Here is an 18,440-nt window from a genome sequence, read left to right on the forward strand (position 1 = left end):
GTATAAATCCTGGTGCATAGATTTAGGTGCACTAGGCCATATTCTATAACTATTTGCATAAATTTTGGTACGCTTACAAAACGCACATTTCCCCAAACATAATCATGCCCTTTTTTTTTGCCTGCATGTGTTAGAAGTTAAGCACACTTTGTTATATAATACACTTGGAGGGGCATTTTCTACCGGGGATGCCCATCTCTAAGGGCGCCCATCTCCGAAGACAGCGCTGCAAAGGGGCGGGGCCGACCGTATTTTCGAACGAGATGGGCGTCCATCTTTCATTTCGATAATATGGTTGGGGCTGGCCCAATGTCAGAGATGGCCGGGTTTGAGATGGGTGGCCTCGGCTTTCACCGATAATGGAAACCGAGGCCGGCGATCTCAAACCCGGTGAAATCCAAGGCATTTGGTCGTGGGAGGAGCCAGCATTTGTAGTGCACAGGTCCCCCTGACATGCCGGGACACCAACCGGGCACCCTAGGGGGAACTTCTAAAAATTAAAAATAAAAATAGCTCCCAGGTGCATAGCTCCCTTACCTTGGGTGCTGAGCCCCCCAACCCCCCCCCCCAACCCACTCCCCACTACCATGGCCCTAAAGGGTGAAGGGTACAGTGGGTACATGTGGGTATAGTGGGTTTCAGGTAGGTTTTGAAGGGCTCCCATATTCTACCACAAGTGTAACAGGTAGGGGGGGATGGGCCTGGGTCCGCCTGCCTGAAGTCCACTGCACCCACTAAAACTGCTCCAGGGACCTGTATACTGCTTTATGGACCTGAGTATGACATTTGAGGCTGGCATAGAGGCTGGCAAAAAAAGTTTTTTAAGTTGTTTTTTTGAGGGTGGGAGGGTGTTAGTGACCACTGGGGAAGTCAGGGGAGGTGATCCCCGATTCCCTCTGGTGGTCATCTGGTCAGTTCTGGCACTGTTTTGGGACTTTGACATGAAAAAAAAGGGACCAAATAAAGTGGACCAAATTCTCGCCAGGGACACCCTTCTTTTTTCCATTATCGGCTGAGGGCGCCCATCTCTTAAGCATGTCCCGGCACACCCCTGTCCCGCCTTCGCTACCCTTCTGACATGCCCCCGGGAACTTTGGCCATCTCGGCGATGGAAGGCAGTTGGAGCAGAACAAAAGTGGCTTTCGATTATATCGATTTGGCCGGCTTGAGGAGATGGCCAACCATCTCCCGATTTGTGTCGGAAGATGGCTGGCGATCACTTTCGAAAATAAGCTGGTTAGTGAGTTGTGTGTGTAAATTGTAATCAGTGCCAATCAGTGCTCATTATTGCTTACTAAGAGCTGTTATCAATGCTGATTAACTTAAGCCAATTAAGTTATGTACATTGTTATAGAATCTGTGCCGATTTCGGCACAGATCTCTTGGCGCGTTATATAGAATCTGGGGGTTCACCCTACATTGCCTCAGGAACAAACTAATCAACAATTCTATAGGCATCATAAACAGGGGTGTTTAGCACTTATTCTATTACAGCTTAAGGTTGTGCCTAAGCTGTTATAGAACATTAATGCAATGTCACAAATGGCGCACAAATGTTAGGCATAACTACTTACAACAGCTCAATAGCTGGCATAAGTGGGTATTTTTAAGTGCTCCATGCAAGAAGCACAACTGATAGTATCCTATAAGTTGCACTTGTTGCTTGGTGACACACCCATGTGTACACCCCAGATAGTTGGTGATAAGCTTTACTTTTCTTTACTTTATTTCTTATTAGTCCCCAACTTTCCCACAAAGAGCTCAATGCGACTTACATCAAGAAATGAAGTACATTCTTCAGAATTACAGGATTGCAGTCAGAAAGAGAGTGTGGTAGGGATCTGTCAATGATCCAGGACCTGGTCTTCGTGTTAGATTTTTAAGACATGTCTTTCAAATAAACAGGCTTTCAGAAGTTTGCCAAACATGGTATAATGTGTTGTGGACCTAATCTGAATCAGTAGAATGTTCCAGTATTTTGCTGATAGGTATGGTAAAGTCAAAGAGTGTAATAACTTGAATTTAATGCCTTTGAGGTGGGGAAATGACAGATCTAGGTGGTTACCTGCTCTTCCCCTATTCCTGGGTTTAGGTAAAATTATCCTTGGGTTTACATAATCTGGTGAATTTCTGTACAGTGCCAGGTAAATCATTGTACAAATCCCTTTTGCCACCACTGGGAGCCAATGTAGTGTGATGTATAGTGGGGTCACTCTCTCAAATTTTGGATTTGAGAATATCAGTCTTGCAGGTATGTTTTGTACCAACTGCAGTCTTTTTCTTACCAGTACAGTACAGTCTGCATATAATACATTACAGTAATCGATTTGTGACAAGATGAGGGATTGTACAAGCATTCAAAAGTTTTCAGGGCTAAAGCATGTATTCTTCTTAACTTTCTAAGAGTATGGAATGTCTTTTTGACTACCATTAGACAGTGATTTACTAAGGTTAGGTGACTGTCCACCAGAATTCCTAGAATTTTCTTTTTTTTTAAATTTTTTTATTTATAACCATTTAAATTTTTACAAGCGATAAAACAACTTGCCGGAAATACAGAGAAAGTAATATATAGGAATTATTTCAGTCAGGTAATTCTATTCTCTTCCTTAGACCACTAAATAGGGAGAGTGAAACAAGACAAGGAGATCAATTAAACAGTAAACAGAAAAAAATGTGGTATTAACCTGATTATCCCCAGATATTATTAGTTTAATTCATTATTCCACATTGATCATCTGGTTGGCTTCTTCAAGGCCAATACGGTGTATAGTCAAATCATTTCATTGAAAACATACTTATTGTCCAATATTAGTTAGAAATAATACATCTGGTTACATTCTTTCTCTTTTAAAAACCAGAAGTTATTTAACAATACATATACTTAAGTCTCTAATTCAAATCCCACTGATTAAAGTAATCCCAGTTTTCACAAGCTTCACTCCTTTTAAAGTAATAATTGAGGAAATATAAATTCCTAGAATTTTCAATTCTGTTTCTATTTTCAGGGGGACGCCTGACAGGCTCAGTTACCTATCGGAGTTATCAATGTTGGTGCAGTGACTATTAGGTACTTGGTCTTACCACAGTTTAATTTGAGGTGTAAATTTGTCGCCCATTTCTCTACTAAAGTGAGACCCTAAGATATCAGTAAATTGACATAGCAAAAGGACAAGGACGATGGGTTAAAAATTTGCATCAGGTGAGGATGCTGTTCAAAAATACCATCCTGGAAGCCCAGGCCAAATACATTCCATGTATTAAAAAAGGAGGGAGGAAGACCAAACGACAGCCGGCATGGTTATAAAGTGAGGTAAAGGAAGCTATTAGAGCTAAAAGAAATTCCTTCAGAAAATGGAACAAGGAACCGACTGAAAATAATAAGAAACAGCATAAGGAATGTCAAGTCAAATACAAAGCGCTGATAAGGAAGGCGAAGAGGGACTTTGAAAAAAAGATTGCGTTGGAGGCAAAAACACATAGTAAAAAATTTTTTAGGCTATTAAAAGCAAGAAGCCAGCAAAAGAATCAGTTGAACTGCTAGATGACCGAGGGGTAAAAAGGGCGATCAGGGAAGACAAAGCCATAGCAGAGAGATTAAATGAATGCTTTGCTTCAGTCTTCACTGAGGAAGATTTGGGAGTGATACTGGTGCCAGAAATGGCATTTGAAGCTAACGAGTCAGGAAACTGAATGAAATTTCTATAAACCTGGAGGATGTAATGGCGATGGTATTCATCCCAGAGTACTGATACAACTAAAAAATGAACTGGCGGAACTATTGCTAGTAATATGTAAATCATCTTTAAAATCAAGCGTGGTACCGGAAGATCAAAGGGTAGCCCATGTAACGCCGATATTTAAAAAAGGTTCCAGAGGGGATCCGACCGGTGAGCCTGACGTCGGTGCCGGGCAAAATAGTAGAGACTATTATAAAGAACGAAATTACACACCATATTCAAAAGCATGGATTAATGAGACAAAGCCAACATGGATTTAGTGAAGGGAAATCTTGCTCACTAATCTATTACATTTCTTTGAAGGGGTGAACAAACATGTTGATGTGGAGGGGCATAATCAAACGGAAACGCCTATCTCCATGGGCGTTTATCTCCGAGAACGGGTCCGTGAAGGGGCGGGCTGAACCGTATTTTCAAAAAAATGGACATTTTTGAGCTGGGCGTTTGTTTTTTTTAGCGATAATGGAAACTAAAAATGCCCAGCTCAAAAACGTCCTAATCCGAGCCATTTGGTCGTGGGAGGGGCCACGTAGTACATTCGCTCCCCTGATATGCCAGGACACCAACTGGGCACCCTAGGTCAGTGCGGTGGACTTCAGAAAAAGCTCCCACATGCATAGCTCCCTTACCATGGGTGCTGAGCTCCCAACCCCCCCCCCCCCCAAAACCCACTACCCACAAATTTACAACACTACCATAGCTCTTAGGGGTGAAGGGGGCACCTACATGTGGGTACAGTGGGTTTTGGAGACCTCCCATTTACCAGCACAAGTGTTACAGGTGGGGGGGATGGGCCTGGGGCCACCTGGTTGAAGTGCACTGCGGTACCCACTAAAAGTGCTCCAGGGACCTGCATACATGCAGGCCTCTATGACTGGTTGCTGCTATATAACATTGGCACACCAGTTGACACCTGAAGACTAATCTCTCCGAAAACGTCCTTTATTGGAATAACTGTGTTTACTCACAGTTAACTGCAGATCAGAGGTTGTGCCCCACTGGCAACGAGTCTCCCTGGTACTGAGATGACCAGTAGGTCAGAGCTGGCAGAATGCTGTACAATGCCCTCTTTCAGCCACATTCAAGGGAAGAACTAAGTTCTGTAACGTGGCTAACACAGGAAAGTGGCACAGAAATGGGAGGGCCATGGGTGAAACGAGAGTGTTCCTAGCAATAACGCACTTTGTTATAGAATAAATGGGGATATATGCCCAGTTGAGGCATGTATATTTGTACCACATTTCAGTTGGTGCAAATGGCTGCATCTAAACTTAGATTCAATTTTATATACCGCGCCTAACTTTAAGCATGGCTTATAAAACTTTGCTTTTTTCGGCACTATATGCAGAATTCACCCATATCCATATAGCAAATGAAAATATGTGGATAAAGAAGTTGCAAGCCCACTGGCCATCAATAAAGTATCTTTATTGATGGCCAGTGGGCATGCAACTTATTTATCCACATATTTTCATTTTCTATATGGATATGGGTAACTTCTGTAAATGGTGGCGAAAAAGCTTATTTTATAAGACGCACCTAAAGTTAAGCCCAAAGTATCTTCTTTTGAATATCAGGCCCAAAGAATTTATTTGAGTAAAGTCTTTAGCAACATAGTATATCATGGAGATGAGTTTGCAGCATGTCTATGGGCATAATAAAGGACATTAGTATAGCTTCTGTAGTTGTATTTCCTTCTATAACCTCAAAATATATTTTGTCAGGCCATGCTAAATGATTTTTTTAACATGTATCTCCTGAATCTCTGCTTTATGCCAGATGCCATTTTGGACTTTTATAAAGTTAAAATATATTTATCGAGGCTAATAATAACTGAGCGGTGTGGGAGTCAGTTTCTGGTCATTTGTCATTACTATAGCTACCAGCCTAAAAGGGACAAGTTGAAGTGTTGGCCATCCAGCAAATAAATTAATCATAGACACAGTACTGCAATAAATAAAATGAATTCTTAACAATTTTTGTGTACTTAATTTTATTATTTCACTAGGGAACCCGAACATGGGCCCCAAATTACTATACAAAATATTCAAAATAATACAAAATAGTAATAATAAAAAATTATTAGCTGAAATCACTATTTGTTATTTTTATCAGTTATTTCAGCTAATTGAAATTCTGTAATGTCAAGTTCTACAAATATTGTAATACATATATTTATGCACATTTACATAATTTATCTTAACTGCTGTACTAATAATGGTTTTGTTTTGCAGACAGTTGTGTATACCACCACTTGATTTACTGTTAAAATTATGATCTCAGCTTTGCACATTTCAAAATGAATAGCAGAAGAAGGCTGCTAAGATACTGAGTTAGTTATGGAAATTACCAAAGGAACTGTGCCAGGGTTTGTCCTGTTTGACTTATACTGAGCAGAAGAATGGAATAAATTACTTCAGTCCATTTCTTGAATATATTTTGAGAAACCTAGGATCATTAAAGGAATTTTATAGCAGGGTGCCTAAACAAATGTGATTTGTGTATCTATTTTAAGTATATTTTCTCTGTTTCTATAACGTATAGTATTCTGTCAGTTGTGTATAAGTGGCAGCATAACCTATACCCCCTTCCATGTCCACCCAAAAGGCATGGAAGAGTGGCTTAGTTGTTAGAGTACTGGGCTTGACATTGACTGGAGCTTGGCTCAAATCTCACTGTTGCTCCAGGTGAGCTTGGGAAATCACTTAACCCTCCATTTCCTCAGATTGAAAATTAGATTCAGAGCCATCCAATCCAGGGAATTGCCTACAAGCTTATTTTTGAAAGAGAAGGGCGCTCATGTTTTGACACAAATCGGGAGATGGGTGTCCTTCTCTCAGGGTCACCCAAATCGGCATAATCGAAAGCCGATTTTGGACATCCCCAACTGCTTCCCACCGCGGGGATGACCAAAGTTCCCAGGGGTGTGTCAGAGGCATAGCGAAGGCGGGACTGGGGCGTGCCTAACAGATGGGCGTCCTCAAGCGAAAATGGAAAAAATGAAGGGTGTTCCTGACGAACACTTGACCGACTTTACTTAGTCCTTTTTTTTTTACGACCAACCCACAAAAATGTGCCCTAAATGACCACCGGAGGGAATCGGGGATGGCCTTCCCTGACTCCCCTAGTGGTCACTGACCACCTCCAACCCCGAAACAAACAACTTTGAAAGCTTTTGTCTTTTTTTTAGAGTATGGGTGAAGGATGTCCTTTGCTATGCCTCTGTCCCTGTGACAGTTGAGGATGTCCAAAATGTGGATGTTTCTGTGAAAAGGACACCCCCTTTACTTATTTGGATTTTGGATCACAAGTAGCAGCAGTAGGATTTGAACCGGCCACCTCTGGATTGCAAGACCAGTGCTTTAACCACTAGGCCACTCCTCCACTCCCTTGAAATTTGGCTGTCCCTGTGTGTGGGGCAGTATGCAGGTCCCTGGGGGGAGGTATGTGTGTGTCAGCAGAGGCATAACGAAGGCGTGGACGTCCTTCTTTCAAACATTTTGGACGTCCTCAACTGCCCCCCCCCCCAGGGGCAGCCAAATTTCAAGGGAGTGGAGTGGTGGCGGTCAAAAGTAGGGGGTGTTGGTGGCGGCAGGGGGGGGGTCGAAAGTGGCGGGGGGTCAGCTGCTGGGGAAGGCGGACTAAACTGTGCCCTCCACCTCAGGCTCTGGGCCCCCTCCCGCCGAGGTCTGGATACGCTCCTGGTGCAGAAGCCCTTACCACTACCAAAATGGCTGTAAGACCAGTGGTACACTAGCTGCACAGCCATTTCTTTAAGAAAAGGGAAACCTGCCTTTTACCCGCTGTGGTAAAAGGGGGTCTTGGTGCATGTCAAAAACACGCGTCAATGCCAGCACAAGCCCCCTTTTGCTGCAGCTTTGTAAAATGACCCCCTGTGCATTACTGCATACTAACTGATTACCATAAGATTAGTGTGTGAGCCTATAAGGCTACAAAATGGGTAGCAGTAAGTACTCATAAGTACATATGTATTGCCATTCTAGGACAGACCAAAGATCCATCAAACTCAGCATCTTGTTTCCAACAGTGACCAAACCAGGTTACAAGTGCTAGGCAAGATCCCAAAACAGTACATTTAATAATGCTTATCCTAGAAATAAGCAGTGGATTTTCCCCAAGTCCATTTTAATAATGGCTTATGGACTTTTCTTTTAGGAAGTTATCCAAGCCTTTTTAAACCCCGCTAAGCTAACTGCTTTTACTACATTTTCTGGCAATGAATTCCAGAGTTTAATTACACGTTGAGTAAAGAAATATTTTCTCCAATTTGTTTTAAATGTACCACGTTGTAGCTTCACTGCATACCCCCTAGTCTTGTATTTTTGGAAAGAGTAAACAAGCGATTCACGTCTACCTGTTCCACTCCACTCATTATTTATAGACCTCTATCATATCTCCCCTCAACCATCTTTTCTCCAAGATAAAGAGCCCTAACCGCTTTAGCCTTTTTCTCATAAGCCACTTTGAGCCTGCAAAGAGGTGGGATAAGGTGGGATACAAATGCAACAAATAAATAAATAAGTTGACCCATCCCCTTGTCCATTTTTGTCGCACTTCTCCATACCTTTTCTAGTTCCACTATTGGGCTCATTTTTGAAAGAGAAGGGCGCCCATCTTTTGACACAAATCGGGAGATAGGCGTCCTTCTCCCAGGGTCGCCTAAATCAGCATAATCAAAAGCCGATTTTGGGCGTCCTCAACTGCATTCCCCCCCAGCCCACATCAAGACCCCTGGAAGACCCCGCATCCCCCAGCCATGCAGGCAGGCTCTCCCCCGGGCCTATCTACATCCCTGGTGGTTCAGTAGGGTTGTTGGGGACAGGAGCACAGCACCCTCACTTCTGCCCTTTGCCGTGCATCTCTAAAATGGCTGCCATGACCTCTCACAGCAGCTCGCAGATCTGCCACAATCTCTCGTGGCAGCTCACAGTACTTTAAGTGCCACTGAATATCCCAAGTTAGGCGGCAGGAAGCTATTTAAGCAGGTAGGAGAAGTCCCTGCCCACTTAAATTGCTTTGAATATCGGCCTCTTCGTGTTTTGCCCTAGTACTCTAATGCCTGAAGAAGATAAAGACTGAGTTTCAAGAAACTATGAAAAGTTGATGCCTTTATTTTAAGGAATAGTAACTCAATGTAATTCTTTTGCCTCAGTTCTGGGAAATAGTCAGTTGAAGGGTTTCAAATCCATTGGAAGACAAAGGCCAGAAAAGGGGCATAAGCATTGCTAGGTGTTGGAGAAGCACTGAACCAGGTAGAAAGAAGTTGGAACCACCTGTTCAGCTTTAAAGGAATAAGTCCTTATGTGAAGAAGCAGTGCTAGATAGCAGAAAAGTACTGAACAAGGTGGGAAGAAGTGGGAACCACCTGGTGGGCTTTAATGAAGAAAATCCTTGGGTGAAAGCCTGAAGGCGATGAGACTTAGTAGATGGAGACTGATATGTAAAGCTGCTGGGAAGAATGCTAGGAAGCAAAGATGTACAGGCAAAGTGTAGAGAACCAGAGCCAGAGTACTTCAGAGTTAACTGGTCTACCTGAGTTAAAATTGTTTTCTGTTTTAAAACAATAATACAAAATTGTACTGATTGAAGAGACAGCTTATTCGTAATAACTACTTTGTTGGGGAATCTGGATATTTGGGGAGAACCTCTGAGAAGTGAACTATATTGTGCCATAGATGCCCTGCCCATGACAATGGGTTTTCTTAAATTATTTAGTGTATTTTTGTATTATGTGAGTTGCAGATTTTGTAATCTATCAGGGTTCAATTGAGATATGGAAAAAATATCAAATTTAAACTTTGCACCTCCAATACTGTGGGGTGATTTCATTTGAAAACTGGCTTTGTAGCCATAGAATGCAAGCATCACCTACTCACTAAAAATTGCCCTTCCCAGTTGGGCCTAATTGGCTAACTCTGGAAATTATTTGACTAAAACCTTTTGAATATCTACAACTAAAACTAAAGAAAAAAATATAAGAAATAAAGGGCCCCTTTTACCAAGCGGTGGTAAATGGGGCCCAAAAGGGGACCTGCGGTGGCATTGGTGTGTGGGTTTGCCAAGGCCCCTTTTTTTACCGCTGCCCAGAAAAAGGAAATTTTATGTGTTCATTTCCTGGGGGAGCACTTACCGCCACCCATTTAGTAAACAGTAAGGGCTCTCGCACTTCCCCAGCGGTAACACGCGATGCCCAATTACCACGGGGTAAGCGCCGGTGCAGAAAAGTTTTTAAAAATCCAACGCTCAGGAAATGCCACACGTTGGGGGCGGGCACTACCACCAGGCTCCTTCAGGAGCCCCGCGGTAGTGCAGGACTGCTGCTTTGAAAAAGGGGCCCTAACTTTCCTTGGTGGAAACCAAGGATTGGTACCTAAATCAGCTGAAGAATAAAAATGTAAACAGTTGGAAAGCCCACACTGTTTTTTAAAAGCCATAGAGAACTCTGAGGCTTTGAGATTTTCTGGGTGGATATTGAGTAGCATTTCATCTTTCATCAGGTGCTCAAATTTATGAAAATACTCACAGAGCAGCTCTTGTCAGGGTTCCTCTTCCAGTGCTTCTTAGCTTCTTTTTTTGCTGTGGTGGACAGCAGGGAAGCATGCAATGGGGTGCGAGGGTTCAATGCCAGAATGTTCTGTGGAAAATTTAAGAAAAAGGTTTCATGGTAAAACTTGAACACAGGTAGTATCTATACAACAAATATTTATATCACCATTTTCACTCTACTCTGTCTTTACATGATTTTCTTTTCTAAAGCGATCAAAAGTATATGCTAAATGTCTGGATACAAATCAGGTTTGTGCCCATTATTATACTTACTTTTTTGTAGGAAAAGTGCATATTTTGTATATAAAACAGGATTAAACAAGACATAGTTTAAGTCACAACTGTTTAGCATGCTACCTGAAGGAATTTAGAGGCCCTTTTTTGAAAGTGTGGTAGGTTTTGCAGCTATCACTGGTTTGATGCAAAAGTTAATGATGTCCTTTTGCTAAGTTGCGCTAACAGATTTAGTGTGTGCTAATGATTAGTACATGCTACATGATAAGATGTCCATAGGAAAATAATGGGCATCTTATCATTTAGTGTATGCTAAATCCATTAGTGCACCTTAGTAAAAGGACCCCAATGTATATTAATGCAAAGCCTTTGCGGTAAATATAGGGGATGGGTTCAACATCTGCTCTGCATTTACTGCACAGGGCAGACACTTACCACACCGCATGGCACTGCCTTACAAAGATCCAAGCCTATGATCCAAAGATCAATATCCTCAGTACCCCTCATCTAAATCCCTCTCCAAAAAAACAAACAAAAAACAATTGATTTTCACCATATTTCCCCAACCTTGAGACTGGATGGCATAGCTTTATATGCAAGAATTGAACCATCATTGGCACTAATTGGCAGTTATGCAGGTAACCACTCTTAGTTGACATTAAGCTGCATGCTCAAATTCCATGCCCTTGACCCACCCATGCCTCTTACTGGTCCATACTCTATTTAGACTTGCATGCTCTGGAATTTGAGTGTGCAACTTAATGTCAACTAAGAGTGGTTACCTGCGTAACTGCCAATTAGTGCCAATTAATATCAATTATAGCCAATAATTGATTGTTAATGCCAACTAGCAGCTAATTAATTCATTAAGGGGCCCTTTTACTAAGCAGTAGGGTAGCACGGGTGCCCTGCGGCAGTTTTGAAGTTGGCATGCACTGTTTTCCATGGTAGAAAATTATTTTCCATTTTCTACCGCAGGGAGCATTCCTGATGGTACTCAGCAGCACGGCCTCATTGGTATATGCTTCCTGATTACTGTTTGAGTAGCGTGCAAGCCCTTAACGCTAGGTCAATGAGTGGTGGTAAGGGCTCAGGCAGTAAATAGCAGTATGTTACTTTTAATTTTAGCGCATAGCCATTTGCTGCCTCATTAAAAAATGCCCTTTTTTCACAGCCACAGTAAAAAATGGCCCAGCAGGTGCCAAAAATATGCGCCCACACTACCGCAGGCCACTTTTTACCATGACTTAGTAAAAGGGCCCTTAAGATATGCATGCAACTGACCTCATTATATAAGTTGTGTGTGCAAATTTGTGCGATAATCAGAAATTTGGGCACACAACTTTCTAGAATTAGGGGGAATGATGCCCTTACCATGTACACTAATCTTTATTTTATTGGATCCATAACTCTTTTTTTTTTCCAGTGATTCTGGTCTTCATGCTCTTGATTTTTGCAGTAAAAATTTAATGTATGCTTCATCCCATTTTAACTTTATTTATTGCATTAAACTTAATAACTATCATCTTCTTAGAAAGTCTCAAATACTCTGGTTCCTATTTTTAACTATATTATTTCAATTTGTGTTTGTGAGGAAAAAAATATGAAAAAATAAGTTCAAAGTCACAGTCTAATAAGTTAGTAGATGTAGCACTCTTGCTAGCAGTATTGAAATCCCTTAGTACATTACTTACACAACTACTCCTACACCATTAATGCCTAATTTTGCTATTTACATAATTGTTTTCCAAATGCAAACTGCACTATGCCAGAAATGAAAAAAAAATGCTAAAAGAATCTGAATTTTCCTTTCCTATTGACTTTAATGGGGTGCCTTAAATAAAGCACTGCATTAAAAACAGGACCGCAGATGCTGAATTGTGAGAAGTGTTCTAAATGCTCTTTCAAATGGATTTTTATTATACTTGTGTAGAGTTATTTTATGCCAGGGCACAGAAATGCTCCTGTTTTTACCTTATTTTATAAAGACACATTGAGAGACATTTTCAAAAAAATGTCTAAGTCCAAAAAAAAAAAAAGTCTTTGCTCAAAATGTCCAAAAAGCATCCATCTCACACCCATAAACCAGAAAATGTCTAGATTTTAGATAAAATGTCTAGATTTTAGATAAAAATCTAAATGTCTGGACCTATATGTCCAGCTCCATCTCTACCTGTTTTCAAATCTATGCTGAAAACCCACCTTTACACTGTTGCTTTTTAGCTCCCATTACTCCCTCACCCGTAACTATCTTGTCTATCTGTATTATTTAGATTGTAAGCTCTTTTGAGCAGAGACTGTCTCATTGTATCAGGTGTTCAGCGCTGTGTGCATCTGGTAGCACTATACAAATGCTAATAATAATAGATTTCCTGTTCAATTTTGAATGTGAGATGGAGATTTTTGCATTGAAAATGTCCAAAATGAACAGTCATTTTCCAAAGTGAAATGTCCAACTTTTGAATGACAAAATAACAAGGATATGAAAGTCTGACTGGCATTTTTCAAATGTACGGCCACACAGAGAGCCCTACAGAACAGGGGAGTAGCCTAGAGTTTAATGCAGTGGACTATAAAACCAAGGGACACAGATTCAAACCCCTGTATGACTTATTATTATTTTTTTTGTAAATGTGATCCCTCCAGGATCTGAAAAATACAAAAAATACAACTTGAATGCATGCCACTCCAATAGCCTTCAAGCTTGCAGGTGTCTTATATCTTTAGGTACAGTAGGTATTTTTCTGTTTCTGAAAGGTTCAGAATTATATTAAAAGACTTGAAGTGGGATCTGAACCCAGCAAGCCACAATAGTAACTGTTAATCTACTCCTCTGTCCTGTTTGCTACTTTGTTCAGACTGCTCATAATACCTGCAGCTATAAAGCCTGGTTTTCTTTTTCAGTTTCACTTTCAGGGGAGAGGGAGGGGAACTGCAGCCACTGGAATATTAAAGAAGCTCATGGCATAATCCCTCTAGTGGTCAGCTGCTCAATTACAGCAATGTTTTGTAACCTGAATGTAGTCCTGCCGGAAACAGACCCACAACAGGCCTCCTTGCTATGTGGGCAAACTACAGTGTGAAACATCCAAATTCTGACTTTCCAAAATCAGAATTTGGACGTTTAGCAGGTGGACGTTTTTTTGTTTTTGTTTTTAGGCATTTTAAGATGTCTGCTTTGAAAATGAGCACCTTAGGCAGCGACATCAGACTCCGAAAGGAGCAGCTTTGAACAGCACAGACACCGGAGGACGAAAAAGAACTTTAAAAGACCTTGGCTCAGCTGGCAGCGGTTGGGGTCGCCCGCCAGCCGAAGGAATATTTTTAAAGGCAGCGGCAGGAGGAAGCGGACCTCGGCTGGCGGGGGTTGGGGTCCCCCACCAGCAAAGGTAGGTGACGATGATGGCGGCGATGGGGGCAGGGGGACGATGACAACGACGGCGCCAAATCGATTTGAATGCAGGGAGCCCGGTGGCAGACAGAGGGGGTCTGTTGATGGGGCTGGGAGTAGGTGGGTGGAGACTGGGGAATGCGCCACTGGCAGCCTGAGAAGTGATTGGGGGGCACCGGCAGCCTTGGAGGGGCGGTAGCCTCGGGGGTGGCGGCCTTGCCTCGGGCCCGGCTCAGTCTCTCGGCAGCCCTGCCCTTTGACTTAGTGGTAAGTTCTCACGCGTTAACCGGGTGTTAATCATCAGCACACTTACACTGCCGATTACTGCCCGGTTAGCGCTAATCGGTAGAAAATAGAAATTTTTTTCTGCCACGCGTATTGGATGCACATAGAAATTAGACTTATCTCCAGGGGCATGCAGTAGCTGGGCGGTAGTTCTAATTTGACGCATGTTGTACCCGTGTAGGTGCCTTTGCATCTTAGTAAAAGGGTCCTTGAAACATCTAAACTATGAACAGGGCAAAACTAGGGAAATGGACAGCTGCGTGGCAGCAGAGGAACATCCACATTATAGCATGGCCACATCAGCATCCATGTGAAAAAAGTAGCCTAATGGTTAGAGCAGCCTAATGAGAACTACTTCAGCTTTTTGTAATTTTTGTTTGTTTTGACTTTGTTATATCAGATTGCATTTCGTGTAATATATTACATTGCTTGTGCCTTTAAGAAAGGCAGGAAGTGCCTTTGTCTACAAATATTAGTTTTCCTGCAGTGCTCTGTAATAGGCTTTTCCTGAGCACATGTCCCAGTTCCCTATGCCTTGTGGGATTTTCCTATTGGCTGGTTTCTTTCTTTTCCGTGTACGATGGGATGTAGGCACTGTTGCCAAGGTTGCAGTTTTCCCGCCCAATTGGGCGGCTTTCCGCGACCCGCTGCGGGAAATTTTTGGTTGTTGCGGATTGCGGTGGGCGTGTTAGTGACATCTGGGGCGGGGTTAGTGACGTTGTGGGTGAGTTAGTGATGTTGTGGGTGTGGTTAGTGATGTTGCAGGCGGGGTTAGTGATGTTGGGGGTGGAGTTGATGACGGTGGGGGCAGGGTGATGATGGCGGGGGCGGGGTGATGATGGCGGGAGCGGGGTTTTGTGTGGGAAATTTTTTTTCAATTTGGCAAGCCTGGATGTAGGCTGCACATTCTCTCTCCTCCTGGCAACATGCTTGTTATCGACTTTAGCACTCTGCCTAGCTGCTTTTAAGCCTTTCAAAAAACCTTGTAACATCATCAAACTTTCACAGTTTGAAGTATTGACAGCATTGCTCATTAGCCAGTGCTGAGATTTCCTGGCTTCCCTGGTTACAGGTTGAGCTGGTAGAGAACAGACTCCCAGTTCTGCATGGAAGAGACTATTGTGCATCACTACAAACTGTAAGTCATATTTTCTTTGTTTGATTTACATTAAAGAGGTTTTGATTCCAGAGGTCTGAGTCTTCACAGTGATGTTCTATTCTATGGTTCACTATATCTAGAGACTATGAAACAGCACTTCTGCAAGGACTGTACACTTTTAAAAGTTTTAACTGTGAGTCCTCCAGGGACAGGAAAATAACTACTGTGACTTCTCTTACTCCATTCAGTGGAAAACTGTACCAGGTCTAAATGCAGACCTCCATCTTTTTGAACAAGGATGTCCAACTCCAATTGCAGAAGGGTAAGGGATATCCACTGTTTGGCCCCTCCCTTGTTCTACCCAAAACATGCCCAGACCATGCCTCCTTGCCATATAGATGTACAGCAGTTTTAGACTTCTATATTCTGGCTTCATGAAATTGATATATGGACATCCATGCAATATAGATCTCTACATGCAGGTTTTCAACATCCAAAATGTGAATAAAGCAAGGCGCTGCCCGATTACCTCTGGATACACTCCGGTGCTACAAAAATAAATACATTTTTGTAGCACTGGAAATGACGGTGCGCTAGGGGTGGGAAGTACCGCCAGGCTGCTGCAGTAGCCTGGTGGTACTTCCTATATAGCGAAGGGTAAGCCCGCATTGGGTTTACTGCCACTTAGTAAAAGGAACCTTTACTTTCTCGCTGCTGCAGTAGCCTGGTGGTACTTCCTATATAGCGAAGGGTAAGCCCGCGTTGGGTTTACTGCCACTTAGTAAAAGGAACCTTTACTTTCTCGCTGCTGCAGTAGCCTGGTGGTACTTCCTGTATAGCGAGGGGTAAGCCCGCGTTGGGCTTACTGACACTTAGTAAAAGGAACCTTTACTCTCTCGCTCTGTTGATAAGTCCTATGGACTTTGCATTGAAATGCATCATTTTGAAAATCATCGCAGAGTGAATCACAGTAGCAAGTTCAAGTGTAGTTCTCAGTTGAGGAAGCAGCACCCAATGGAATAGAAGAGAAGGGATGCTGAGTTTGTCAGAGAAATTTCAGCATAATGCTCAATTGTTTAAAGACAGCATTTGGCAACTGAACAGATGTGCCGAACTCCTCTATGGGTAAGGAGAGAAAGATTATAAATTCTCAGACTATACTTAGCCAAGATTAGCTGTGAATTTATTATTTGATGATCTATGAATCCTTAAACGCCCTCTTAGCTGCACTGACCCAAAATTTTCAACCACCAGACCAGAAAACTCCTTTTAATTTGTGCCGAACAAACACAGAGTCACTTTGTCAGCCTTTTGAATAGTCAAATTCATCAGGTACTGTATCTCACCAGGTTGTAATCTCACTACAGTCTTTGAAAAATCTGGAAGCTAATCACTTTTATAGAATTAAGATTATCATGCTTGAAGAGAAAACTCATAATTGGAAGAAGTTAACAAACAGCAGTAACTTGCTCGAATAAATGTCTTTTTTTTTTTAACTCAAATGATTTTCCCAGCTCTGAATCTCAGTAACACTTTTTTTAAAGCAGTTTACTTTGGTTCTGAAAAGAGAGCTCCCTGTGTCATGATGATCCCATTCCTAGCCTTTCTGATACAGCAGAATGGATCAGCACATATAAGGTTCCTCTGAAGTTAAAAAAAAAAATCAGAATATATGGAAACTTAGGGGCCCTTTTACTAAGCCGAGTAAGTGTCTATGTGCGCCCAACAGGCGCCAAAATGGAGTTACTGCATGGCTATCGTGTGGCCCTTGCGGTAATTTCATTTTTGGCTTACGTCCACTACACGCACATGAAAATATTTTTTATTTTCTGGCATGCATCAGCTACGCGCGCCAAGTGGCATTTGGCGTTCATAGGTCATTACCGCCCGGTTACTGCGTGAGACTTTACTGCTAGGTCAATGGCTGGCAGTAAGGTCTCAGACCCAAAATGGATGCGCGGCAGTTTTCATTTTGCTGCACAATCATTTTCGGCAAACATTTTAAAAAAGACATTTTTTGCAGGTGCGCTGAAAAATGATTTTGTGCGTGCCCAAAATACATGTCTACACTACCTCAGGCCATTCTTCAGCACACCGTAGTAAAAGGACCCCTTAAAGAGTAGGATCTAGGTGAATATTGATAGTCAAAGTTGAAACGCTTAAGTTAGGAATTAGTAGTGAGCATAACATAATAGGTAGGGATGAATAAAATAAATCTCTTCTGAAATTTAAGTCGTCTATATCAACTTGGATTCTCTTCTGTAAAAATTCCCTTTCCACACTGAGGTTTAAAAAAAAAAACAGTATGACATTTCTGATTTTGTAGCAAGATTACCTTTTGATAAGCAAACAGTTTTGTAGAGATATGAAAAAATGTTTGCATAGTTCATTATTCATTGCATTCTATTTTCTAATTGATATGTAATTAGGGATTTTAGCTGCTTACCATATTTGACCAAGTTTCATGAGGAGATACAGAAATTCACATTTCAGTCTGAAAGCAAAATGCATGCCTTTCATCCTGTAGACAGTTAGCTTGCTTGTGCCTTTGTAACAAGTGGAGGATTTTGTCTGAATCAGATCATTAAGAAGGAGGAAATTTAGGGGAACAGGTACTATGGGAGCTGAAAGTAAGATCTATTGGTATGGAAAAATGATGGTGGCGTGTCCATGATGAGCAGACTATGGTCTCAGTTTTCTAAGGATTTGGCTGCCTAATTTTGGAGCCCTTTTACTATATTATGGTAGCTTTTGCAGTTACTACACATTTAACACATATATTAATGTGCAGAAACTGCAAAGCTTTTGCATTAAATTCAGGGGTGGGGGGGGGGGGGGGGCGGCATCTGCCCTGCATTTACCGCACAGGACAGAAGCTTACTACACCACAAGGCATTGCACTACTTGCAAGTGTGGATAGTGTGGGAGAAACCATGCCATAGTATCAAGTGTATAAGCCATTAAGAGTTGCTAACATGCATTAAGGGGCCCTTTTACTAAGTGGCGGTAAGCCCACCATGGGCTTACTGCACACCAGTCTGGAGCTACCACCGGCTCAACATGGGCTCAGGCGGTAGTTCTACCCACAGCATTTCTGGTGCTAGTGGAAACATTTAAAAAATAT

General features: G+C 42.1%; 1 protein-coding gene across 3 annotated transcripts in view; it reads right to left on the minus strand.

Moving 5' to 3' along the window:
• The window catches only part of DPYD (dihydropyrimidine dehydrogenase), a 1,476,885-nt gene that overhangs the window by 1,316,937 nt on the left and 141,508 nt on the right, over positions 1-18,440 (minus strand). For 2 of the 3 annotated variants that reach the window (XM_030205305.1, XM_030205304.1), the window contains one exon: positions 10,285-10,395. The exons of the other annotated variant lie outside the window; for it this stretch is intronic. In XM_030205305.1, the coding sequence (XP_030061165.1) occupies positions 10,285-10,395 (111 nt within the window). The remainder of the gene's footprint in view (positions 1-10,284; positions 10,396-18,440) is intronic. 3 annotated transcript variants of the gene reach the window in all.

The sequence above is a fragment of the Microcaecilia unicolor genome, chromosome 6, assembly GCF_901765095.1.
Source record: "Microcaecilia unicolor chromosome 6, aMicUni1.1, whole genome shotgun sequence".
Lineage (NCBI taxonomy): Eukaryota > Metazoa > Chordata > Amphibia > Gymnophiona > Siphonopidae > Microcaecilia > Microcaecilia unicolor.